The 27,566-nt window shown below is 38.1% G+C and overlaps 3 protein-coding genes across 5 annotated transcripts; 2 read left to right on the top strand and 1 right to left on the bottom strand.

The window, feature by feature from the left end:
• Positions 1–388: 388 nt before the first annotated feature.
• LOC110998249 (microprocessor complex subunit DGCR8) lies at positions 389–4,460 on the top strand. Of its 3 annotated transcripts, none has more exons than XM_045630994.1 (9): positions 389–526; positions 1,058–1,100; positions 1,730–1,972; positions 2,048–2,164; positions 2,444–2,586; positions 2,744–3,228; positions 3,300–3,406; positions 3,498–3,934; positions 4,003–4,460. In XM_045630994.1, the coding sequence occupies exons 3-9, from the start codon at positions 1,735–1,737 to the stop codon at positions 4,408–4,410; spliced, it is 1,935 nt and encodes a 644-aa protein (XP_045486950.1). In that variant the 5' UTR covers positions 389–526; positions 1,058–1,100; positions 1,730–1,734; the 3' UTR covers positions 4,411–4,460. The 3 variants fall into 3 exon arrangements, with proteins under 3 accessions (XP_045486950.1, XP_045486948.1, XP_045486949.1); XM_045630992.1 differs by having other exon boundaries at positions 1,695–1,972; XM_045630993.1 differs by lacking the exon at positions 389–526 and having other exon boundaries at positions 910–1,100; positions 1,695–1,972.
• Positions 4,461–4,489: 29 nt separating this feature from the next.
• On the bottom strand, positions 4,490–24,388 carry LOC110998269 (glucose dehydrogenase [FAD, quinone]). The gene is made up of 11 exons (XM_022266829.2): positions 24,309–24,388; positions 17,382–17,531; positions 16,331–16,451; positions 15,911–16,056; positions 11,671–11,929; positions 11,321–11,582; positions 10,115–10,350; positions 8,744–8,987; positions 7,973–8,237; positions 7,439–7,579; positions 4,490–5,230 (listed from the first exon to the last, which is right to left on the bottom strand). Exons 2-11 carry the CDS (start codon positions 17,529–17,531, stop codon positions 5,150–5,152), a joined length of 1,905 nt encoding a protein of 634 aa, XP_022122521.1. The 5' UTR covers positions 24,309–24,388; the 3' UTR covers positions 4,490–5,149.
• LOC110998281 (acetyl-CoA acetyltransferase A, mitochondrial) lies at positions 5,756–7,369 on the top strand. The gene is made up of 2 exons (XM_022266840.2): positions 5,756–6,083; positions 6,216–7,369. Exons 1-2 carry the CDS (start codon positions 5,919–5,921, stop codon positions 7,230–7,232), a joined length of 1,182 nt encoding a protein of 393 aa, XP_022122532.1. The 5' UTR covers positions 5,756–5,918; the 3' UTR covers positions 7,233–7,369.
• Positions 24,389–27,566: the final 3,178 nt, after the last annotated feature.

Raw genomic sequence — 27,566 nt, 5'->3', positions numbered from 1 at the left:
TTAATTTTTTTTTAGGAATAATAATTGTTAATAAAATTATTTGCTGGGTTATCCCCGCCCCCTCGTTACTCTCCATTTCTAAGAGTCACTACTTTTAAATTCTGCAATTTACACTAAATTTTAATGAAAAATAACTAAAATTGAAAATGATTAAAAACTTAAATGTACGCGGACTCTTTTTGGAGTTTCCGCCGAAAAGTGAGTTAGCACAACTACATCCAGGTAGCGGTAGTGTGCTACAATGTCGAGTATTGACTCTATATCCTCTAAGTACTCTAGTCTATGTCAAATGTCAATTTGTGTTTCAACATTAAAATTACAGTATCTAATTTTGACGGTAATCGGTTTACAATATTAATATTAAATAGTTTGCTGTTTCTTGTTAATGATTAATAATTACGGAATGGAGGCAGTTAAATTAAAATTTAAATGCGACCATAAAATTTAATGGATTAAATTTAATGTTAGTGATCATAATCATTAATTAAGCATTTTCGTAGATATCTGATATACGTTTTTTTTCTATGTAAGTATTTCAAGTTTCTAGCTACATGCATTCTATTATTCTTGAGTCTTCCCAGAGAAAGATATTTCTTGCAGGTAACATACATCAGATCTAGTGCCATCCATGATATGGCTATGTCTTGTACCAAGCAGTTTTACAAAAGGCTTTACTCTTGTGTTTTTTCAGAAGAAGTCTTTTGGAAATCTGCTCAAAGCCTCAATTTGTATTCATCTTTACTATTTAAAAGGTCTTTTTAACATTTACATTTGACGATGGTAAAAATTCAATTGTTTATTTTTATTGGGTTTTTGGAACTATCGCAAATTGTAATTGTTACACTTCGCACTATTGTGTTGAACTTTTTCTACAATTAAAATAACATCAGTATATTAAAAAAAGTATTATATAAAACTTCAGTGTTTGTAAATTTAAGTCCTGTATTGGTATTGATGCTCAAAGGAAAACCATACTTATTGTGTAAAAATAATGCAAGTTTCATGTTACTTTATTTTAAGAAACTAATAATCTTAACTTTTCTCTTATACATTTCAGTTTAATTAAGTTCAGACTTAGGAAATATTGAATATATATTAAGGTAAGTGAGGCAGACTGGTTTTATGATTATTAAATAATAACAAAACTTATAGAAAAATGAATTGTTATATAAATTATTATCATCAACATCCACAAACAGTTTTATGATCAGCACAACATAAGTATCATATGCCCTTCTTGTATCTTGTGTAAGATTTACTTAATTTCAACAGTTGTCTTGTAGATCAGTACAGCAACATATACAACTTTAGCTGTGTTCATGTAATAAAATCGGATATTTTTAATTTTGATTAAACCTGTGTGTGACCTAATTTGAAAATAAGAGTAAGTATGTAATAAAAGATGCCATAATTGTTCATGAGTAGTCATGCATCAAAATTACTTAGCCTGTATATTAAAACTATCCAAAGCTATTAAATGTACAAAATCGATTTTCAGACATAAAGCTTCCCTTTGATAAATTACAATTGCAAGGAAAAAATAACAATATCCCGGAAAATAGTTTCCTTTATTGTATATAAGTATATACAGTTTTTGGTCTAAACCTAATCAAAATAATTCTTATTATTATTGTAATACAGGGAAATATTTACATAATATGATTAATAATTTTGTTAATTTCTTGGGTTAAAAGGGCTCTATATACACCACAATAACCTCATATTGTAGATAAAATGAGTGATTCAGAAATTCCACCACCATCAAAAAAATCCAAAGTGATGGAAGAAAAGGAGGAAGACTTCACCGAGGATCCCGGCACTAGTACCAATGAATTTGTGGTTGATGACAAGTACAACAACTATGTGACACCAGAGGAGCTACAGAAATTAAAAGAGTTTAAGATTCTCGATGAAGTTAAATCAGATGATGAAGAAGCCGCCAGTGATGGTGGAGAGTCCGATGTTTCTCAGGGTATTACATAATTAAATACATAAAAATATCTGGGGTTTTATATCTCTAATAAAATATTACAAAAATAATTTTCAGAACTACCAGAGGAAGAGATTGAAAAGATGTTGGAGGATGATCTTCCTGAAGATTTCAAAGGAGCTCCAAAACCAAAAGAGAAGCCATATGTTTTGAGGTCCAAAATAGTAATGGAAGGTTAGGCTGGCCCACTTAGCAACATCCAATTTTTTAAATTTATTGTTACCTAATTTTTTTATTATTGCTATGAGCCCATGTTGAGATTTAATTTCATATGTAATAAAAATACCAGTTTAAATAATTATTTTTGATTTTTATTCAGACAGATATAAACACGAATTTATAAAGCACATACCATAAATTTCTGGCGCGCTCTGTACCCTTGTACCCCTCGTAAGGTAGTGCCTTGTTGATGAGTTTACGCAGTGCGATTGATTTAACTACCATTTGTGGCAGAGAAAGGCACCAATCCGTTCGAAGTGCTGCCTTTGGACTGGATATGCGCTCGTCACATGAGCGGGATCCCGGTGTACATGCACCGGCCCACGCGCGTCGTCACCCTCGCCAAGCCTTACTGCCTGGGCAAGAGCAACATACAGGTCAGTGGTCTGTCTTGCTTTTTTGTTTACACAATTACAATAAATCCTTCATGTAATCATCTAATTATGGATTTTCTATTGTGAAGTTGGGTTTTGTGGTCATTGAAACCTCGACTATTTTACAAACTCGATTTATAAAATTGCCCTATTTTTTTAGCGCCACGATATCCCAATAAGTGCGATCCCGTGCTTGGCGTATCGACGGGCTCTGGAGGAGGAAGAAAAACAGAAAGAGTTAGATAAGAAGATACAAGAACAGGTCGACATTTGTAACGCTAAACTACAGAGCGACAAAGATTCGTCGTCGCCACGGGCCTCCGGGACGGCCGATCGAGCCGCGGACGACCTCGTCGCGGAAGCTCACGTCGGTGACGACGCAGAAAAAGATAACGGCACTGTCTCCGGATGTCCCTTCAAAGGAAAACTAATTGAGAACGACCCCCAAAGCCAGGAGAAGGAGAGAGAGAGCGAAGAGTCCCTGAAGATCCGGCCGGTGATAGTGCCCGGAGGAAGAGCCGTGCCTCCGCCCAGGGTCGAAGCGGTCAGCTCCAGCTGGCGCACGCAGCATCTCACGGCCGAACGCATCACCCGGTACTGCGAGGCACTTTTCCACTTCAAGACCGTCCAAGTCATGCACTTCAAGTGAGCCCTCGTTCCATTTTCATACATTTTCGAGAACTCGAACAACTTCTCGGGAAATACTTACGTTTCAGTCGCTGGGCGGATCGTCGCAAGTACACGAAGGCCCGTAAGGCGCTGCAGTACCCGTCTCTGCCCGAAGGCACCAAGCTCATCACCATCCCCACCACGGGACAGGACGGTAATTAAACGCTTCTCGGCATCGATCGCCCACCGAGGGTCGCTTCTAGATGCAAGATCTGTATCATCAGTCCGTCGTACCTTGTCCTCAGGCGTCCGCGGCAAGAGGGACTGGGTCATGAACATGAACGGGCGCTGCTACCTGTCAGTCTTCCACGAGTACGTGAACCGCGCCCTTCAGCAGCAGCCGGTGTACCACTTCACGCAGCTGGAGAACGCCGCCACGCCCTACCAGGCCACCGTGTTCATAGGCGACATGCAGTACGGAGTCGGCGTCGGCAGCTCCAAGCGCCAGGCCAAGGCGGCCGCCGCCCGCGCCTCCATCCGCATCCTCATCCCCGAGATGAAGGACGAGCTCGCAGCGCCCGACGCACCCGAGCCGGACTTCTCGTTCTTCGACTACGTGGGCGTCGAGGACCCGCGGGTGGCCGAGTTCTGCGTCGCCACCTGCGAGCCTTCGCCACACGCCATCCTGCGCACGTGCCTGCTGCGCAACTTCGGCGCCGGCGACCGCCACATCGACGTCACGGTCGGTGCCCCGCCCCTCCGCCGCCCGCGCCCTTCGCCGTGCCGCCTCTGACCGATCCCTCCTTGCAGGTCGACAAGCTGGAGTACCAGAAGATCCAGCTGACCATGAAGGTGGGCAAGCACAGCGCGGTCGTCGTGTGTAACAACAAGAAGGCGGCCAAGCAGCGCGCCTCGCAGGCCATCTTGCAGTCGCTGCACCCTCACGTGCGCTGCTGGGGTTCGCTGCTGCGTCTGTACGGCTCGCGGTCGGTGCCTTCGTGCGCCGAGAGGAAGCTCCACGAGCAGCAGATCACGCTGCTGCAGGAGCAGGCGCGGCGGCACCGGCCCAACCGCGCCGTGCTTCGCAAGCTCCGCCAGGACATGCTCCGGCTGGAAGAGAGGGATCGGGCTCTGGCGCCCGTGGGCACGCTGCTCTTGCGCCCCGCCGACGCGCTGCCTCAGCACTCGGGCTCCAACCTCAACAACTTGCATCTCTAGCTCGACCTCTTACAGTCATTGAAATAAAATAAAACACGCATATATATATATATATATTATTTTTTTTCTTTTTTAATAAATTAACTAAATTGAGTATTTTGTACGACACCTATTATACATATTATAACAACAGTCGTAGATTGTTTCAACTCGCCTCTTAATTTAAATTAATTATTATCTAAATTTGAACATTACCGGCCTGAATAGGAAACCTGGGTTAAGAATAGTCCCATATTTGTTAACATCTTTCATTGTGCACTTATTAAAGTACACCACTTTTATCATGCATTTTTACAGTACAAGTTACAATCTATCTATTCAAAAATACATGACAATTTCTGTGAACATTAATTTTTCTAAAAGACTATAAATTTTAGTTTTTACTAGTTATCTAAAATCATAAAAAACACCTTAACGATAGCAACAATCTTTGTACTATATTAAATACAGGTTTCACGTGGCCGACTCACTACTGAGATGAACTTAAGACAACTTTACAGTATACAAAATTTAAGAATAATTCATCCTAATCTTTCAATAGAAAATCGTTTATGTAAACATAATAGATAGGATCTTTCGACTCTTTAAAATAACATATTCTTAGTTCTAAATATTAGATCATTGATGGCGCTAAATTAGGGGAAACAAGGAAACGTTTTAAAATAATGGTAACTATAGGTAAAAATCTAAATCGAGAGAGGGGATTCAAGGACGGCTCATGACCTGGACTACGGGTTGGTCAGAGCCACCCTGGGTAGCGACTCTCGCTTGGGCTCAGCACGTTAGAGATGTCCGCTGAGTCCTGCGTGGGGTTAGGTACCTGAGGATATATAGGTAAGTAAATATAAGTGGCCAATATAATGAATGATCAATTTATTATGCGTACGTTCAGTAGATAATCATTGAACAGTCATTATATTGCCTTGATAATACCTAAGACACCAATACATTCTTATTCATGTTTAATAAACAATTTGAGCCTCTATTATATTATATAGTAAAGTAAAAATTATTTGACCTATAGAAAGCTACACTAACGTAAATAGATAATGTTGTAACATATGTATTTGACCGAAATTCCAGTTCTACCAAAATTGCAAACTGCTTTTGGGCATTTCGATCCCTACGGTAACACCATTAACAACCTTTATGATATCATCATTTGAACGAACGAAGTTTCAGACAATATATACTTACATTAAGTATAAAAATTACAAATTACTTCATATATTACTGGGGATTTTGTATTGTACTGATACGACTTCCGTCATACAATGCATTATCATTATCATATGCATTCTCCATAATTAGACAATGCATATAGATATTGTATTACGTAGCACGAGGCAGTTCTAGTATCTACTTCGTTGTAGAATATTCCAATGCAATGTACTTGAATCATTCAATGCCATTCGCTACTTGAGCATTGAACGATCTATGTATTTTATTCTTAGAATTTATAAATTGTGATTCGTTTTATTGTGGATCAGTTTTAGGATTGTTTAACAATGTCGAAAATTGTTCTTAGCGAGGTGGTAATAGTGTCGGCTGTCCGTACTCCTATCGGATGTTTTCAAGGAAGATTGTCTACTCTCACCGCCACCGAACTAGGCGGTATAGCGATCAAGGGCGCCGTTGAGCGGGCCCACATATCACCCGAAGAAGTACAAGAGGTACTCATACCACATTGAGACACAATAAATCTATATATTTTTGTGTAATATTTCTGGGGAAAACATATAGGAACCCGATAGTGATAACGGTCTTCATAATTGTGGTTTAAATTTTATAATGTACTTTTGCAGGTTTTCATAGGCAACGTTTGCTCAGCGTATTTGAGACAAGCGCCAGCTCGTCAGGCTGCAATAAACGGGGGTCTTCCTGCAAGCACAGTTTGCACCACAATTAATAAGGTGTGCTCATCGGGACTAAAAGCCGTGACATTGGCTGCGCAAGCGCTACAGACTAGGACACAAGATGTGGTCTTAGCCGGAGGTATCGAGTCCATGTCGAATGTTCCGTTCTATCTGCGGCGCGGTGACACCCCGTACGGCGGGCTGCATCTTGTGGATGGCATCCTTTACGACGGCCTGACTGATGTCGAGCATAACATACATATGGGAGACTGTGGCGAATACGTCGCCAACAAGTTTGAAATTCTGAGGTGCGAGCAGGACGACCACGCCATTGACACTTACAGGAGGACTATCGCTGCCTACGAGGCTAATGTTTTCGCGGAGGAAATGATACCTGTCACGGTACCGCAAAGGAAGGGAGCGCCAATAATCGTGGCAGAGGATGATGAATATAAAAGGTTCAATTTCGAGACATTTAGAAAACTGCAACCGGTATTTCAGAAAGGAGGCACGATAACTGCTGGAAATTCGGCTGGTCTCAACGACGGAGGGGCTGCCGTGCTGATGATGACCTCAGAAGCTGCTGACAGACTAAAAGTGGAGCCGCTGGCCAGAGTAGTGGGGTACGCGGACGCTGAGAGGGATCCTCTCGAATTTCCTATTGCACCGGCCGATGCTGTTACCAAACTATTAGAGAAAACCGGGGTTTCAAAGGAGAGTGTAGCCCTGTGGGAGATAAACGAGCCGTTCAGCATGGTGGGGATCGCTAACCGGCGTATATTGGGCTTAGAGGCTAGCAACGTCAACGTGCACGGCAGTTCAGTGAGCCTCGGCCACCCACTGGGCATGTCTGGTACTCGACTAGTAGCCCACCTTAGCCACGTACTGCGTCGCGGACAGCTGGGCGTGGCCACCACGTGTAACGGCGGTGGGGGGGCCACCGCCCTCATGATAGAGAAGATATAGATACCGTAGTCCAATGAAACGGAATTTCCAATATTATTTTTTTACAAAATGCTCAGATAAATTCAATACTTATCAGTCTGGTTTTTAGATGACTTTAATAGTTTTGTGATAAATAAATATTAAATAACAGAAATTAATCTGGGTACTTTTTAAATCTCCTCAAAAAACCGATTGGTTCTATATTAAGATTTACTACAAGTACATACTTGTGTCGCGCCCAGCCAGCGTTGCTTTATGAAGTCTGCAGCGCGTTCTGCGATCATGACAGTTGGCGCGTTAGTGTTTCCTGACGGCGCAGCCGGCATCACACTAGCATCCGCCACGCGGAGCCGATCGATACCTTGCACCTGCAAGACATAATAAATAGAAAATATCAGGCCAATACACTAAACAGGTAATTTGATTGCCAATAAGTAATCGATAATATTTTTTCGGTATACATATTTACATATATAATAATAGTAATATAAATACTACATATTATTATAATATATATATATATATATTATATATATATATATATTATTACTATTATTTTATAGCAACACAACCAATATTATAAATTATAAATGGATGTTTTATACAATATAACATAAATAAAAGAGATTATACAACAGTTCAAAGGCCTGCTGAACTTAACTTAGCAAAAGCACTCTTTGGCGTGAAATATAATTTGCAGGACACATCCTGGCTCTGATGATGATGACTATTAATAAGATACTTAATGAATATTGGCGAACCTGTAACAGCGGGTCGACGCACGCGAGTGGGTCACCACGAGGCCCCATTCTGCATGAACCTGCCTGGTGGTTCTCCGGTCCAGTCTGCATACGCACCGCACATTCCCAGTAAGCGTCGCACCCGAAGCGATACCTCTCACATCCCTTCACTGAGGTGCGATCAAGCTTTATTCCGTACTTTTTCAAGGCTCCGGTCTCTGACAAACGGATGGCGAACTTGATGCCCTCTATCAGTGTCTTCACATCATCTGGATGGGTCAAGTAACTAAAAGTAAACGAGATAACGTTGTTATTTTTTTGTAATAATTACACTATAAATATTTAATTATATTCATTAAATACGAGAATTAGTAAGAAATCATAAAAGAATTAATAAGTGAATATGGAGGATGTTCCATGAATTCGAAGCCATATTTTTGAATGGAGTTGGTGATGATGCTGTATTATAAACTGTCGTTGTAGGGTGTTGTTATATATAGAAATAAAGAAAGATTGTGGTCAAAAATACTTGTCAAAAAGCGTCTTATACGGCATGTTAAAACCACGTGATTGTCTAGGCCAATCTGGTTCTCTGCATGAAGCTTTTTAAGCTGTATTAGTGTAGTGCAAAGTTGAAGATCTCAAGACAGTGTTTTAAAGTGATTGAACTCAAAGACATTAGCATATTTGGAAATAGAAATCAATGATTAATTACTTGTGGAAGCAAGATCACTGCTTTAATTTTAATAAATTAAAATATATTGTAGCTATTATCAAACACCAGTTACTAACTTGGCAAAAATCTTGGGATGCTGGAAGGGGTCAGGGCTGGCGATTTCTAGATGGCCACGACTTTTTGGTCGCAGTACAGCAGGAAACATTTGCACGGAACGGGCGCCTTCTCCCTTACTCTCCCCCAACATCCCGGTCTTGGCGCAATCTGCGAGGAACCCGCCGAAAAACATTTGGATGTCGGGGTTGTCTTCCTCCGGGTTTGCATACTTTGTGTTGATGAATGCGGTTACTTCAGATATTCCTAAAAAAAAGAGACTTATTGAAATATGGGTAATTATTTAATTAACTAGGAAACAATATACATACAGTTAAACATAATATTATAAATACTAATAATGGAAAATTCACTCCATTTATATTAATACAATTGACATAATTAAATGAAAAGGCGATAAGGCCTTATCGCCTTCGAGCGATCTCTTCCAGGCAACCACTGTGAAAAATCAAATTTAAGGCCAGTAAGAAGTGCAAAAATATATAATACATTTATATATATATATATATATATATATAATACAATAACACAGTTTTATATAAATATACATGTTTAAAGAAAAACACTTTTTTACGGATTATAGTTATGTATTATTGTATTTAAACTTATAATATTTGGACATAATTTTAAATTTAAACCGACGTTTCGCGTGCTTTACAGCGTGCGTGGTCACGGTGACTGAAGACAAAGGTGTTAAATGTCAAAAAGTATTACAGCTGCAGAAAATGTTGTGTTATCTTTATTTATTTCCCCGGAGTTGGTATCGACTAAAAATGTAGGGTTTATATTATAATATTTATATTATAATATTATAAGTTTAAATACAATAATACATAACTATAATCCGTAAAAAAGTGTTTTTCTTTAAATGTGTAAAAGTTATGTTAATAAAAGACAATACTATAAATATACATGAATCTCGATAATTACAGATCAGTCAGTATGTTAGTACGAGAGTTAGGGATACGATATGGATACCTATGCAAGTACAGTAGTGATTTAAAAAAAGATAGAGAAGGAGCTATGCGAATAGGGATGGGACTTCAATAGCATCACTGCAGACACTTTAAAGGATTCGCCAAAAAGGAAAAGTTATGTGATTACAAGGATATCGTTTTCGTAGGAGTGGGTGCTCTGGGTGTCCAAGAATTGAAATCGTTTTTGAGAAGAAGGAGAACGTGAGCATCACGACCCTGTCGAATGGGCAACCAGCCTATCCGCTTACGGAACGAAAGACATGGTCGTACTTTCTTAGACCGAATATAAAACGGATACAGAATCGTTACGATACGGATTATTATGTGGATTATTTGTTACTCTCCATACAGTGTTTCAAATATTAAAAAATATTTATGATAAATTTCTTGACTGACCGGTGCCAGACATGAGCCCGTCACGGAAGAGAAGATACTCCATAGCGGTGGCCCAGTTGAGGGGCGCGGTGTTGTTGTCTTTTAAATAGAAGCTGAGGAAATGCGTGACGTGGTTGTGAAGGTTGCGACCCACACCAGGCAGCTCATGGATCATCTCCACTCCCGCCCGATTTAAAACGTCCGCGGGTCCAACTCCGCTTAGCTGAAGCAGTTGTGGACTCCCGATGGCACCCGCGCTGTAATTGTTAGTCGTTATTAATCACTTATACGTATTTCTTAATAGACAACAATTATAGGCAGTGAACAAATTGTTTTCTACTCAATTCGAATAAAATATTAGGTCGTTCTACTCAATTCGAATAAAATATTAGGTCGTTACATATGAAATTGGGTTTTTGTATGACGAACAAAAAGTAGAGATTATAAAAAAAATCTTTTTTTTACATGAGAAACTTAATATTAATATGTATAAGAGCGATATACACGTCGCCATTAGCCGTCTCAATTGTCAAACGCACCAATATTTTAGATGGTAATTGATTATATATTTGCACACTTACTGATTATATTAATTTGTACAAAGTAACCATTGCTATTTGTGCACTTTTGCCATGTTTTATGCAAATTTAGAAAATAAATTGATGATCGCTGGGGACTGGGGAGTACGGTGAATGTCTTAGACATTCCAATTGAAGTTGCTCTAATTTGGTGGCAGTGTGTGGTCTAGCGTTGTCGTGAAGCAACTTACTTTTCCATCTTGGTTTGCAATTTGCTGATAATAGACATCTGACGTAATCATCAGCTGGTATCAGCCATTGCGATGAGCGATTCCGATTATCATACAAGATCCAATTTTCATCACAGGTAATGATTCGGAATATGAAGATAGGAATAGTCAACGCGCGATTGTCGATTTGCTTCTTACAATTCGTGTACCTTTCAAGCTGTTTTACGGAAAATAAAATGAATGGTTTTCAAAAAACCAATGCACGAGTAAATTGCAATAATACATTGAATTTGGAATTCCTAAGCAAAGAGGAGATATTACTTGAGGTCAACGTGGCCTCGTTGTACGAAAAAACGCCAATTTCATATGTAAGGATCTAACATTTTGTCCATCCATATCATACCAAGTTAGATGTATTATATTATCATATTCAAATAGATATATTGTATATGCTAATTATTTTATTTTTATCAAGTCACCTCAGTATAATTTCGTTATTAGCAAAGACGGTCTCGGAACGGCCGTAAGAGTTGATAATATCGACAGCGTAGGCGCGCCTCGTGGTGGTGTTGATGCGTACTCGAGCCGCTGTGGCGTTAAGCATCACGTGGAGATTGGGGCGATGCCTCGCGGGACGCAAGAAAGCCCGCGCCACGCTTACTCGAGACCCGTTGCGATGCGTCGTTTGAGCGATGCTGAACCCAGTGTGGATGGCTCCGTTTAAGTCACGGACTTGATAACCTATTATTCGGGGGATTTTAATTATATTTCAAATGTTACATCTACTTTACCGTCAGCTACACCTCCAAAGCTACAAGCGAGAAATTACCAAGCTCCTCTCCGGCTTTAAGCAGGCTGTGACTGAGAGGCGGATGATAGGGGAACTGCTCCACTGTGAGAGGGCCACCCGTGCCGTGGTAGCCATCGTCGACGTCATGCATCTGTCGGTTGTCTTCGGACTTGATGAAGTAGGGAAGGACATCATCGTAGGCCCAGCCCTCGTTGCCGGCGGCCGCCCATCCGTCGTAGTCGTGTCGAGAGCCGCGCATGTACATCATCCCGTTCATCACTGACGTACCGCCCAACACCTAATGACGTCACATCATTTTAGTCCCAGTAGCTTCAACGTGCGACTCTCTAAGACCCTAAGTTCGCAGGTTCGAATCCCGGCTGTGCACTTTTAATAAGACCGTCTGTCTAATGGCGCATTTAACACTCGATCGTACGGTGACGGAAAATATCGTAAGGAAACCGCTATGACTTAAAAGTCATGTACATATTATCTTCTTCTTCTCATTCGTTTCGCTCTTGGCAGAGCGGTCGTGATCGCTATGTAGTAGAAGTAGAAGGCGCAGATGTAATGCGCTTCACGACGCTGCGCCACCGCTGCCTATTGGAGGTCATCCTGCTGCACTGATTCAGTGTTTCTCCTACGGCGGACTTAATCTGATCAGTCCAGCGTGTAGGTGACCTGCCGCGCGGTCTAGCGCCTTCCACCTTCCCCTGGACGACAAGGCGTTCTAAGGACTGATCGCCACGCCGAGATACGTGACCGAAGAATGTAAGGATGCGAGATTGTACTGTTGAAAATAGACGCTGCTTAACACCGAGTTCTTGAAGTATCGAGACGTTTGTACGAAACTCGGTCCACGATACCCCAAGCATCCTTCTCCAGCACCACATTTCGAGAGCGTCTATTTTCTGCCTTTCCACATCTCGCAAGGTCCACGTTTCGGCTGCGTACAGAAATATGGGGAATATGAGTGCCTTCACGAGCCTGGTCTTCGTGGCTTTTGTTATATCTCTGTTTCCCCATATTTTCTGCATCTTGTCCATCGCCGTTCTCGTGATGCCCATCCGACGTTTGATCTCGTCGATGCAGCCGCCATTGCTCGAAATCTGAGCCCCAAGATAAATGTACGATTGGACCACGTTGCATTTCGCGACTTGAGCCACTTGAGGCGAATTATTTCCGGCACGGTCAACAATCATCACCTTGGTTTTGCTACGATTTATCCTGAGGCCAAATTCACGACTCACTCGCTCCATCTTTAACAAAAGCTCTTCCAAGTATTGCGAACTGGATGCAAACAAAGTCGTATCATCCGCGTAACGCAAGTTCGCAATCCTGTATCCACCAATTGTTACACCGTCTGTCCAGTCCTCCAAAGTGATCCGCATTATTAGCTCTGTGTACACATTGAATAAGAGCGGTGATATTATACACCCCTGGCGTACTCCGGCACTGGGATGGAAATCACCTGATAGAACATCATCTGTGCGAACTGAAGCTGTACCTTCTTCATAGAGCCGTCTTAAAAGGTGCACAAGATGTTTCGGTGTGCCCATATCTAGCAGGGTCTTCCACAACACCGGCCATTTCACTGAGTCGAATGCTTTTGAGAAATCAACAAAGCAAATGAATATGGGCTTGTTAAATTCTCTTGACTTCTCTATAATCTGGCGTAAAATGAGGATTTGTTCCCGAGTGCCTTTTCCCCTGACAAAACCTGCTTGTTCCGGAGCGATCTCCCCAGAGAGATAGGTTTTCAAGCGCTCGTTGAGGATATGCAGCAATATTTTGCTAGCGTGTGGTATTAGAGCAATGAGGCGGTAATTGTTACATTTCCTCGTTGAGCCCTTCTTATGCAGGGGTGTAAATATGGTGTGTGTCCATTCCGTAGGCCAAACTCCTGTCTGCCACACCTTATTGCAGATGAGATGAAACATCTGGTCGCCACGTTCTCCTAAGGCTTTAATTGTCTCTATAGGAATTGCATCTCTACCAGTTGCTTTTTTGCTTTTCAGGTGTTTTATGGCAGCTCTTACTTCGGACAGAAGGATGTCTGGTTCCAAATTATCTGGCTCTGGTTCTGTGCTTATAGACAGTCGCGACTGCGGATCCAGGAACAATGATTGACAATAGGTCCTCCACGTTTCAGAGATTTGTTCGAGTTCTGTTACCACTTCATTTTTGTCGTTTTCGATAGCCCAGGTTTTAGCAGGTAGAGTTTTAGTAATAAGACGAATTTTATGGTAAAGGTCTCTAGACTCGTGCTTCATAGCATGTTTTTCAAGTTCGTCACAAATGCTACGAAGGTGGGAATTGTGGTCTCGCCTGCAGCAGGCTTGTATGTTAGCAGACAGTTGATTCAACTCTCTTATGTCTGCTCCTGCGGCTTTCTTTAGGCGTCTCTCTTCTATAAGGGCAAGGGTACTGTCGGTCATCCAGTGTTGACGTTTGCGTGTTTCTGATCTCGGATTAGACTCAGTGACTGCATTTTGGATGAGTTGTTTAGCCTTATTCCATAGCGTGTCTGGTGTTGCTTCATTGCGACTCACAACGTTCCAATCTTGCCAATTCCGTTCAATGGATGTAGTGAATTTCTCGTTATCTGCTATTTCAATCCGTCTTGTCATCTTGGAGGATCGAGTGGCCTTGAGCTTCAACCTCATCTTTGCGATGACGAGTTGGTGATCGGAACCGCAATCAGCCCCAGGGAGCGTGTGGGCATTAAGAATGGAGGTGCGCCAACGTGATCTTATTAGTATGTAGTCAATCTGGTTTTTGGCTCCACCTCCAGGTGATATCCAGGTGAACAGTCTACGGGGATGGTGTTGGAATAGACTGTTTACCACTACCATGTTGTTCTCGTCTGCGAACTGCATGAATCTTTCACCTCTTTCGTTACGTACCCCAAGTCCGAAGTTTCCTACACATTTGCTGTACTGGGCAGAGTTTGCGCCAATTTTTGAGTTAAAATCACCCATTATTATAAGTAATTCTCTATTGGGGATTTTGGCAATTGTTGTTTGTAAATCTTGGTAAAAACTCTCCAGTACGAGGGGTGGAGCTTCACTAGTAGGGGCATATGCCTGTATTAGATTTAAGTTTACAGGTGAGGCTTTGAGCTTCATAGATATAATGCGGTCGCTAACTGCCTCATACCCTATCACACTTTTATTCTCATGCTTAGGAATAAGAATCGCTACTCCGTTTCGGCTACTGTCATCGCTACTGGAAAAGTAAACAGCATGGGCGTCGGTAAAGAAGTGCCCATTTTTTCTCCAGTGCGTTTCTGTTAGACCGCAAATGGATAAACCACATCTAGTGACTTCCCTTTCCACGATGTTAAGTTTACCGGTTTTTAGCAACCCGCGAACATTCCACGTGCCTATTCTCTGGATTTTTCGCAACTTTACGGAGTTTCCAGTAGCATTATCTCCACGTGGAGCCTGGTCTCTAACTCCAACATGGCCGGTAGTCCATTTCCCACCGCTCGCCCCGGACGCGGCGCGGCGCCGCTGGCTAGGCGGTTCGCATGGCAATCGTGATTCTATTGTGTGTACTTCCATAGCGATTGTCTTGGGAGATTAGCTGCAGTGGTTTCCCGTTGCCTTCTGCGCCAGTTCTTTTAGGGGTTATTTGAACCCCAAGGCCACTGTAGCCTCTTCTGACCTCTGGTCAGGAATGTGGTTATACCGCCACGGCTCGGTCGCCATTGCCTCGTCCGTTATCTAGCAGGGGGACCACGGTATAGGAATACCGCCGCAGATGATATGTTGTCCGCGCGTGCAGGTGAGGTTGACAGTTGGGGCCGGAAAGATGTTGAGTCCGTTCTCCCCCATTACCCCCCTACATATTATATAGACCCTAAAAGTCGACGGCGTGAGACAAGTGTACAGGTGACTGATTACCTACTTTTCTATTAATAAAAAACTAATTATCACGAAACAGATACATAATTCTGAAGCCCAGTCCTAAAAGGTTATAGCACTATTGTTTCTTTTTTGGCCGATTCAAAACTATGTTTAGATGGCTAACGATATTGTACGGTTTACAAGATTTCATTATATTCACTTAAGTTAGTTCGTATTCAGACGCGACTCTTATCCCAATCTCATCTCGCTACACTAGATTAGTCCATTGCTCTTTTAATATATAATAATCTCTATAATTTATCCAACCCCGAACAGATATAGAAATGAAAGTTAATAATTCCGAACAAGAACTAATGAAAAGAATTTCTTCCATCAATATGTCTCTTTCCCTATTAATTAGATCATACCTTCCCACGGGGCCAGTAACATTTGCGGTCCTTCTCCCCAAGGCACGCGGCCGGCTCAGGTTCCGTGTGGTACCCCCAGTCGATGGCAGATCCAATGAAATTCAGAAACATGGACGGCACCTGCGTTCCCGTCGGCTCGTCGAATCCTGTACAAATATAAATTTTCTAGTGGTCAGTGGTAATATTTAAAATAGTACCAATGGTCTGCAATCAATGCTGCAAAATATTGTTATTGGTAAATTATTTTTGGTATTTGTCACCTTGCAAATTATTAAGTAATGTTGTACTAATTATTGTTATTACTTTCCCACATTTTCTTTATTTGTTAAACACCTGTAAATAATAATTATATATTGATTCCTTTGACTTTATTAAATTCAGTCATCATTCTGCAGTCTGCAGGGCGTAGTTATACCGCACCTGCCTCCAATAATAACACCCTCCAGTGAGGCACCTCCGACAGCCTCGCGGCGAGCACGGAGCCTGCCGATCCACCTCCTACCACGATGAAGTCATAAACTGAATCCATTTCGCGACGAAACTGAAACATATCAAATATATCAATTTGCAAAAATATAAAATCAATTTGTTTTATTAACTAGTCTAGTTCTCTTATTCTCTCTCATTTTGGTTTCATTTTATTTCACCCTTCAGAGCTATGTGATATATAGCAATAAAGAGCTATGGAGGTGGGTTAAACTAAAGTTATATCACTAAGATTACTTATGCATTATGAAAAACGAGCTTGAGTAGCTTATCAATGACAAGTGAGTACAGAAGCAAAGTGTGGTAGAACACGCACAGGCACTCGTATCTAACACCCTAAAAGATGGATGTTTATCAAAGCGTATAAAATTTCAGCCATTGTTTCGGATCGGGGTGAGTGCTTTTCCGTGTTGATTAATCTGTTTCCCATAAATTTGTAGTTTCCAACTACCATTCGAGTAAGTAACCGTATATAAATATATTTAGAAGTAAGTTATTTCCATAATTCTACCCTTTGTCATAATGTGCCACTATCAACATCAAAGGCGAAGGTTCAGATGCTTGGGGCAGAACACGACGCACCACTATGACTTGTTATTACACTTATATAACATTTAGACATTTTATTGGACTTATGTACTTTTCTGAAACGCAATAAAATAAAGGCCAACACAACACGATAGGCACGATTAATATTTAACCAAAATAATATGTTTTATGATCGTTTACATTTTCTACAGCTGTAATACTTTTTGACATTTAACACCTTTCGCCTTCAGTCACCGTAAACACGCACGCTGTAAAGCACGCGAAACGACGAAACAATTTAAAATTATGTTAAATAATTATAAGTTTATCATAAATACATAGCTTCAATCCGGTAAAAAAGTGTTTTCATTAAATGTGTAAAAGCTATAAAAGACAATACTAGGAATCGTATATTTCAGGTCTCGGTTAAGCTATTGTAAACAAGTATCCCTTATACCTGCGGCCTTCCACACGGGTCCTCGAGATCGCATTGACTGCGTAGGAACACTTCCAGCAGTCCCATGAACAGCATGAAGGCGCCGCCGCCGCAGGTCGCCGCTAACGTAGGTCCCGGCTGCGACATTGGACAGTCGCATGATAGCGCCATCTGTATTGAATTTTGAATTTGAAATGTTTCGAATTAAGTGACAAATTACTGTAATTAAATAAATGACCATTAATTTTCGTTTTGGATCGAATTTTACATTCGTGAGCATGATATCCTTCACCTAATGCAGCCAAGGCTGGGCGAAAGTGCTGTCATAGAAACAGAGTGACAGAACACATCCATTATAACTGGTTACAACCATAACTTATATGACGGGGTCACATATCACTAGCTATCAGTATTGAGATCTAGTTACAAGGGTTTGTTTGGTTAGGTAATAAGTCACACTCTATTGAACAGAAGCACTGTTTGTCTATTCATTTGTGCTCTTGAAAGTCTTTAAACTAAACTTAATTCTCGATTACGTAGATGCGTAAAACTTGAACTGACCGAGTTATCTAATAGTTACAATGAAATATTGCTCCAAATACAGCAGTTTGAATATTAATTCAATCAGTTACGCCTCTGTGCTTACTCAACCGGTGCGGACTTTTGGTACTCATTGATTGACCATAAATAATAGACATTTCTTTCAAGTAATCATATTTCGACAGTACAATTTATTGATTGTAAAAATTTTGAAATGCTATATATATATGTAATGTGGTCTGAGAAAATGTATCTTTAAAATTCTCAGAAAAGTAAGTAGTGATTGATAGTTTGAAATAATTACTTGAGGAATTCGTATTTTTTATATCTTAATGTACTAGAAGGTACTATTCTTATCATTATAGTGAAAATGATGACAAACAAACATACATACAAAATGTTAATCATCAAATCAGTTCGTCAAGAATGATTGCAAAACATTGGCAACGTGACCTCGTGACCCTTTGACTTCGCATTCGTAACACCATAATGGATAGTTTAGAAACCAAAAATTGCTCATTGTGTACGAATAATACTCATTCAGGTATCTGGTTATTCGGAACTTTTATCTTGCGTGCCAACATTTGTTCGTTGACAGCAGGTGTGGCTAATATAATATGGCAAATGCATTGATATTTTTAACCATAGGAAAAAACTGAATAGAGTAAAAATGGTATTGGCTCTACCATACATTTTTTTCTAGTCGATATCAGTCATCATTCTACTTCTTTCTTCAATATATCAATATATTGTTGTAATTGTGACATATATCGCATTAAAGATTAAAACAAACACGTGTCCGAAGTTCACAATCGGAAGTTGAGGCAGAATGCGAAATTCCATCCGTATCACCTCGACGTCCGCCGTTCCACAACTGCGCGTCTTTGAAGGCAGTTTTTGCCGCGCACCAACACTTTGTGGAACCAACTGCCCACTGAAGTATTTCCGAACCAATTCGACTTAGGGTCCTTCAGGATAAGAGCGTACCGATTCTTAAAACATTCACTCGCGAGCCCTCTGGCATTGAGAGTGTCCATGGGCGGCGGTATCACTTAACATCAGGTGTGCCTCCTGCCCGTTTGCCCCCTGTTCTATAAAAATAAACAATCTGCTTAAGTTGGACTGCATGCTTTAATAATAATAAAAATACACGGCAACTTTGCAATTAATGCGGAAGCCAAGATAGCATCCGACGCGAATGCGGCAACTCGTAACAATTGTGATATGAAGGTTTTCGTCACAAAAACCCGCTGCTTAATTGTTAATTAATTTTGCATTCCCGTAAAATAGGTTCAAAACTTCGACTTCTAACAATGATACTTATTTCACGTAATTGAACTTAATGTTATACTGATATGTTGTGTTAAAAGTAGTGAATTATAATATTATTGCCAATTACGAAGCATTCAAAGTGAATTCAGTTAAAAACTAAGACAACGTGTACCACAATCGTTCTCGTCCCGCTTCACACGCTCTGGCACAATCTATTTTACGCTTTAAATCCCATTATATACAATTTTTTGACTACGATTTTACTTTATTTGTACCTTTATTCTTATCAAAACATACTTCTACCGTAGCCTCAATTCTTAATACTGCTTAAATAACTTTTTGCCCATAACTATATTTAAAATACTAAGTATCTTATCTTATCTTCTTGCAATGAATATCGTGTAGGTACACACACTCACTCACACTACATTAAATAAATTAAATCATCTTAATTAATATTATTTAATTAACTTTAATCGTCTTTGATTAAAGCTAGCTCTGATTGCCATTAGCTAGTCGTAGGACTTGAAAGAAAACGGTCCTGCTTATATAAATGAATCGGTATCGACATGTCACAAACCGGGTCGACGTGTCACCATGTACCTACTCTTACATAACACACTGTATGTTGTATGTGCAAGGAAAGTTCAACTTCAACTTAATATATAATATGTTACATTCATTTAGCACTTTCGTCCCCTTTTTAGTTGAGTCTTCCTCGTTCTTTACATCTCTTTAAAATATTGGTTTAATCCATATTTGACTAAATTTACAAATGATTAATTAGTTATTAATTAATTGGTGATTAGGAGATAACGATTATCTGCGGCATACAATGTTTTAATGTTTAAAGAAAAACACTTTTTTAACGGATTATAGATATGTATTATTATATTTAAACTTATAATTATTTGTACATAATTTTAAAATTATGTACAAATAATTATAAGTTTAAATATAATAATACATATCTATAATCCGTTAAAAAAGTGTTTTTCTTTAAATGTGTAAAAGTTATGTAAATAAAAGACAATATTATGTTTTAATGTATTTACAAATTATTATGAGCTTTCAACGCCACAGTGCAGTGAGAGGATCCTCGCGTAATGTCAAGGTACTTTGCAATTCAAGACAGTTTAATCTACTTGAAATGCCGGATGATGCACATCTAATCAGCAGTTAAATCGTTCTGAAGTAATTTTATTTGTGCCGCCATCGTTTTAATAATATTGGTATCTTCTTCGTGAAGAGGCAAATTTACACGTACAGATTTTCCTAGACTTTCGATATTGTCATGTCATGTCATATCTACAATGTTCTACTACTGTACTATACTAGTACTAATCAATTAAATTATCATGACTGTCACATGTTGCGTTTCCATAAGTTTTAGTTAAACATTTCTTGGGTAATTTTTAATTATTAATCTTAATTTAGTATTAAGAACAAGTTGGAAAATCCTTTCTATATCGAAGGTATCTCACCGCTTAATAATATAAAAATGCTCTCCTGAATGCCTTGAAAATATATTTGTTCTTAAATTGACATTGATATTTATAGCATATTCAACAATTTAAGTTTTAATAAGGCTTATTGCTCTTATGCAACTTTTACTAAAGTTAACTCAGTATTTGAACGTCACATTATGGCAACTCGGCAAAATTAACAACAAAGCGACATGACATAACACGATGCTGTTAATTATCTATTAATAGCATACAATTTATTTCTATGTTAGCTGTCTCAGTGATGGTTTTACCAACTTAAATAGATAGCATCATATCATTTATCACTAGCGGAGGCAGAAGGCGAACGAATAATAATAAATATTTAGTTTCTTACTCTACTTGAAATAAAAAGTTTTTCACGATGATACTAACCAAGACGTTTGAAAAATATCATTAATAAATAGAAAACTAAGCGCGATAGGTAATTCTGATACTTTAAAATAATGTAAGTAATATTAATTAGAACCGTAATTATGACAGCCATTTTCATGAGATGCTTAAAATTAAATGAATAATATAATTAATATCTTAGAAAAATCGCGTTCATTCAAATCTATATAAGGCTATATAAAGTAAGGAAGCACGAAAACAAAAACAGGATTCATGTTATTTCAGTTTAACCAAGAATAAAGGAAATAAATTAAATCATGTATTAAACTGAAGTAAATTGTCATAAAGTCCATTTCAAAACAGACCCTTTGTTCGATTAACGCCCGATACCCATTAATTAATCCCCAATCTCAGATTGTTTTCAGACCGTGGATCGATTTCCTTTCTGCATCCCAATAACCAAACACTACAAAGACAAAATAAAATAAAAATCAATAAATATCAATATAAACCAAATAAAGTAAAAAAAACCGTTAAAATAATATTAAAATACACAATATGTCCATGTTTAAAACATTTAAAATAACTTTTTAATTATTTTAAAAACTGGTTTAAGTTAAAATCTTGAGATTGCCACAGTTGAACTATCATTTTCATACCACTTCCACATACACCGATCCGACCTACCATGGATAGCTAGTTAGTATTAGACATATGGCTATTACAATCCGTCGATGGGTTATTGGCACACTTTTATCAATATTTGGACAAAGAGATCAATCCCAGATGTCAAAAATGGATTGCGATAGGTTATTGGCTTGGGAGTAAGGAAACTTTCCCTCACAGTCCTTACGCCGTGTAATGTCAATGTTGAGCTCAATTTATGAACACGAGCAGTATTAAGGATTTTAGTTCTTCCGATTTTCATTTCGTAGCTTTAGAAAGTCATGTTGAATATTCATTCATTTTAAACCAATCCAAGAATGTAACCAAGTCGTACTATAAGAATTGCTTTTTTAACAAACTTCTTTAGCAGATAAAATAATTCGCAATTTGACCCAAATACCGAAAAGCAATATGTTTTCTTTGGAAACAATTTCCGTTTTTAGATCGCAATGAGCGCCTAATGTGAGAAAAAACCAAGGACTTATAGCTTAGCTTACAGATAAAAAATTTATAGCTTAAAAATAATAAACGTTTCAATTCATCTTTATTGTAAACGTATGTTTGAAACGAATTAATATTTTAAGTTTATTATTTATTGTTTGTTTTCACAGATTTGTTGAATAAATGTTTCGTTCTACGAAATCTCTTACAATAAATTATGCTCAAACAAAAATGAATAGTCGTAATAGAAGTGGTGGAGCGATTAGAAGCGGTGGAGGTTGCTTCATCACTCCGCGTAATCTAATGGTGACCGACATCAGCGCTCTTGAGATTGTTTGGAGCACGCACTTCTTATTTACCTCTTGTTAGGCTTCAGAATATGATTTGATCAAGCGTACCTTTTGCGGTAGAATTTAGACAGCAAGAATATAATAATAAAATGAAAGACTACTTACTAAGAAGTCGACATATTATTATAATATACTTACAAGTCCATTAGACATGACGTAAAAGATCTAGGCGGTAGGTAATGCTCCGTAATGACGTTTATTAAGAACAAAACAATATAGATAGATTATGGAGGAACTTGCACAATTTCATTATGAGCCCAACGTATCACACCATCACCTCGGCACTAGTGGTTTAGAAACGAATCAAACATATCTATTTATCGCAGTAGAAGAATAATAAAAAAACTTAATTGTTTAAAGATTCCTAAGAATTTAATAAAGATATAAACTCTTTCACTTTATATGTATATACTATATATACTACATAAATTACTTTATTGGAAAACAATACAGTTTGCCAGAAAGTATTTCACGTGTAAATTGTAGTGATGCTCATTTTCATCATAATAATTATATAATTGTAAATTATTTTAAAAACAATGAGCTATGGCAGAGGTCAAGCGGTGAAAAACAATGGTCAGAGCAATGAATGAACAATGGCGCTTATCTGTTCTGTTGAATAACCTTACAGCTCCCTCCACACGACGCTGCGAAATCATATTATGTGATAAGCTTCGCACCTTCACGCACAATTGAAATGATACCAACAACTGCGTGCTTTTCCAATGATATTCAGCGAAAGCTATCACGACTAACTCTATTAAATGTAAATGAATTTATTACAAATTAGTAAAACTTGGCCAGTATCGATGTAATTTAAACTACTTCTTTAAAATAAAATAACATTAATATTAAAAGGCTACATTACAAACAGCAGATTCGAGAGGCTGCACAAGGTCTTAAAAGTCGTGATGAACTCAATTATTATCGTTTGGGTAAACATTACTGGCTTTATCACGTGACACAAAAGTTTAAATTTATATTTTTTGTTCAATATTGTCAGCTACAAATTTAATGATTGATGGCCATTCTATATGCGTGTGATTAAATATTAAAATAATTTAAACAGCGCATCCTATTCTTAAAAAAACTCATAAGATTGTTACAAAATACGAAAGATTAAATTTTGCCGCACAGTTAGACACAAAGTTTAAAGACATTTCAATAATTAATAACCGATACACTTAGCTTTGCTTTAAAACAAGCTCATCGTGCTTCATACGAGATATACCTACGACAGAACAAAAGAGCGCAACGAGCGTGCTTCTGTACTTGAGCTTTAGATTTTAGAAGCGTTATTTAATGTTTTAAATATAGTCGTTCATGATGTTTTAACAACAAGATTCGTTTAAATATACACCGAGAAAGGTATAGGCAATCGAAGATGAGCCTGGCATCACAGCACTGCCTAATTATCGTTCCACAATCATATTCTTATCGTTTAACATAACATAACATCATAAATATTATTTCTTGCTGCGTATTAAAGTAGCATAGTTTTGAAAGATTAATTCTTTCTGGGAATTGAAATCAAAGTCTGGTGTTGAGAATCACCCAAATTCCCAAGAGAGTTTTTTCGTGTTGCGCAGGTTTAGTGCTTGTGACAAATAATAAGAGCAGAATTATATACACAAATACAAATGTATGAATACGATGTCTCTTCCATGACTTCTTTTAAAATGAGGAACTTGATTAATTACTTAAAATACTCAATTAGATTAATTCAATCGGTACCTATAGCTTCCCGCTGAAATATAATATGATACTTGAATAAATATTGATGAATAATAAATTTATATTTTTGCTGGTTTGAAACTTTTTGATTATTGAAATGTACGTACCTTTGAAGTATAGAACGGGTGCAACGCAATCAGACGCGTGTATATTGTTCGCGCTTTGCTCACTTACTGCCCAATGCCGAATGGCAAGTGCCGGCCTGAATCCGCTGCCCGGGCCCACCACCAAGGGAAGGATGCTGCTTCACAAGGGTAGAAAATATCAATGTCTCATCAATCATATCATAAAACAAATAATTAATATTTCATACAATGTCATGTTATGGCGACGTTTAATTATACATTCAAGCTTACTATTAGGTATATTGAATACTGATTCAAAATAGATATTAATCTATTTTGAATCAGTATTCATGAAATGTACCTATTTATGTATGTAGGCAGAAGGTACTTACATTATCTCTGTAATAATTAATAGATGTTTAAATTTCTTGCCTTCGACATATTTATTAATTATACACAGTATATATATGTACAATATTCACAATAGATATACATAAAACACAGAATATACGACTAAATGATCATTTTATTTCTTATAAAACACGTAAGTAAGCTATTAGCAGTGGCAAATGAGGTGAAGGAATTGTCAAATGCACCCCGAGGGAAAGCCTCATTGAGACTAGATAGTGCACGTGGGCGTGCCGCTTGCGTCATATCTGCGATCTACGCGTATGCGCAATACATATGCTTTTCTCAGCGGTACCGTCAGCATTTCTGACCTGAAACAGCCGGTTTTTAGTAATGAAAAGAAATATTACTTATTCTGTTTGTAAAATACACATATAACAAGTTATTATAACGACTAAAAATTATATCTGTTCGATTGCCAACTTGTATTTTGTAAGAGAATTGATAAATACAGACGCCTATTTAGAGGTTAGTGAGAAACTCGAGATTTGACAAAGTTGTAGATGCTGACGGTCCCCACGGCGAGCGGAACTGTGACGACTTCATTATCTAATTAGCGAGACAATGCATGTTATTCACTTCGAATTAATCCGCCATACACGAGCCTCGGAACTTTGCCTCTCTCCACTTAGCACCTTGTTAAGTAATTACTTAAAATTAGAGTTTTTCATTTACCTAGTAATTCATTATACCTATGACAGCAACTAAGGTTTTTCTATAAAGAAATAATCTCATCACTGAGACGAAGTTTTATAAGTTTTTAGTCCCTTAGTATTAAACCTTCAAAGGTAACTACCGTGAAGGCAGCCAATGGATAAGGTGATGGTTTCAACTGAGTAATTTTTACATTTTTATTATGGACTACATATTAAACTTTTCTTAAGTTTGAAATACGTACGTGAAAGTGAAAATGTTTTAATTATAAATGAGTTTATCCAGTTTCTTGTTCATTAAAAATCTTATATTATCTAATATAATTAAAATACAGTATAAAATACAGTATAAGTACGTGTTAGTTATGATTAATGACATAGACATATTATTTATTACAAACAAAACACACACACATAAATACACAACACAGCAGTAATCAAAGAGAAAAATTTAAATAAAAGATATAAAGAGAGGTATATTATTTTTCCCTTTCCCCTTGGTCCGTCTCAAGCATATATTGCGTGTGTGCTGTGGCTGTAAATGGCCCTGGCTCAGCGATGACAGTAATGATTTAAACAAACTTTTCTAAAGGGAATATGGAATGTTTCCAGAAGATAACTATAATGCAAAATGTGATTTGAGCCTTGACATTTAAGTCGAATAAATGTTAAAAACATTAGTAGAAGTTGATTGACATTCACAACATTTTATGCAGTAGTCGTTGAGGCGATATTACAATTATTGTAATAATTAAAAATGTCGTGCAAAGATCTCGTCACTGTAGACAGCATAATGTAAATTACAAAAACTAATATTTTACGCGAAAAAATCCGTGACAACTGCGATAATTTTGAAAGATTTATAGCCGTAAATGAAGGTTTACTTTAATTGATTACAATTTCTTCTTAAATACTTTTCAAGTTCTGTAAGTGGTCGTTGGCGTCGAGTCGAGATGTGTCTGTGTACGACAGAGGCAAACATAATTTCATCATTTATTTGGGGTTTTATCGTTGTGGCACCTGTTGATGGCTGAGTTTATACAATAATAAGTGAAGGTGTTCAAATTCATAGTATAGAAAAACGTGATTTTATGTAATGGAGCAAGCTTCGATTGTGGTATACATTAAGGTTAACTAGTTGGTAGAGCTTACGTCCGCCCGCGGGTTTCGTACACGCGGAGGGCGTGCGTATTAGCTCTTAAGACTAGTTTTTCTACAGATGTGTTACACAATTACAAAACCAGTACAAATTCGAAGTGTGTTCTTGGCTAGCAGGATGTGTAATAAGGTTCAGTTATACTTAGGATTGTGAACTTTTCTATGTCCCACATTGATTAATTAAAACTACGATCACATTTTGTTTACAAAACAACTTTACAATATTTTGGGTATAAAATACTTGTAACAAAATCGCAGTTTCCCACGGACGGGCATCGCTTTCAGTTTCACGCACTGAGAGGTCACGCTGTAGTGATGCAACGCTTGGTCGATGATGATAGATCAAATATTAATATTTTATGGGATTTACTTCATTAAAAGCAAAAGATCGAAGGTACTTATCTTTTACTTGTTTTAAAAATACCTAGTTTTAGTTAACCGCTGTGCGTCTATACTCTTACAAATTTATTGGTTTTTTTTTTTCGGCTGGGATAAGTGGAGAATACATTTTTCTTCTGAACTTATCCTATGCGTTATTAAATTAACTAAGTCAGATAATAATGCAATTATATAAAAAGAATCGAATACAATAGAACTGGTTTAAATATAAAAAATAGTCAATTTATAAATCTGTAAAAATAATAATGACCTTTAAATAAATTTGATATAAAAATATTAAAATCGTGGAGCAGCCACCACCACTATCGATAATAACTATGTTTGACCAAACCGTGAGTTTAGTTCGCTTCTAAAGATGTCTTGGAAACTCAGGACAGTGACATTTTAAATACGATGAAGGCCAGAACTGACATGAGAAGGGATACTTCCTACAAGCTTTATTGAGTAAAGTAGGTTTTAATTAAATCATAATCGTATTACGCAAGTAAGATTCAATATTCAATACTTATTATGTTCTGATAGTTCTCAAATAGGTCCCACTTTTTTTGGATTGTCAAATTTCTATGGTAGGAAACGAAAGCATTAAACCTTTTCAATCATTTAGGTTTGGGCATCAGATTTCTGTATATGTTTCGATATGAATGGTGTCCTCCAATAGGCAAAAAGATGATCTGTCTTCTGT

The sequence above is a fragment of the Pieris rapae genome, chromosome 14 (assembly GCF_905147795.1).
Source record: "Pieris rapae chromosome 14, ilPieRapa1.1, whole genome shotgun sequence".
Lineage (NCBI taxonomy): Eukaryota > Metazoa > Arthropoda > Insecta > Lepidoptera > Pieridae > Pieris > Pieris rapae.
Note: the sequence above shows the minus strand (reverse complement) of the source record. Positions and strands in the feature narration are given on the sequence as shown.

What these genes read in the sequence shown, in the direction of transcription:
- LOC110998281 (XM_022266840.2), top strand. Translation starts at nt 5,919, where the DNA reads ATGTCGAAAATTGTTCTTAGCGAGGTGGTAATAGTGTCGGCTGTCCGT. An exon ending in CACCCGAAGAAGTACAAGAG is followed by an intron (nt 6,084 to 6,215) that starts GTACTCATACCA and finishes GTACTTTTGCAG; the next exon opens with GTTTTCATAGGCAACGTTTG.
- LOC110998249 (XM_045630994.1), top strand. Translation starts at nt 1,735, where the DNA reads ATGAGTGATTCAGAAATTCCACCACCATCAAAAAAATCCAAAGTGATG. An exon ending in GTCCAAGTCATGCACTTCAA is followed by an intron (nt 3,229 to 3,299) that starts GTGAGCCCTCGT and finishes CTTACGTTTCAG; the next exon opens with TCGCTGGGCGGATCGTCGCA. An exon ending in CCCCACCACGGGACAGGACG is followed by an intron (nt 3,407 to 3,497) that starts GTAATTAAACGC and finishes CCTTGTCCTCAG; the next exon opens with GCGTCCGCGGCAAGAGGGAC.
- LOC110998269 (XM_022266829.2), bottom strand. Translation starts at nt 17,531, where the DNA reads ATGGCGCTATCATGCGACTGTCCAATGTCGCAGCCGGGACCTACGTTA. An exon ending in GGTGTTATTATTGGAGGCAG is followed by an intron (nt 16,057 to 16,330) that starts GTGCGGTATAAC and finishes ATATTTGTACAG; the next exon opens with GATTCGACGAGCCGACGGGA. An exon ending in GCTGGCTGGGCGCGACACAA is followed by an intron (nt 5,231 to 7,438) that starts GTATGTACTTGT and finishes ATATATCCTCAG; the next exon opens with GTACCTAACCCCACGCAGGA.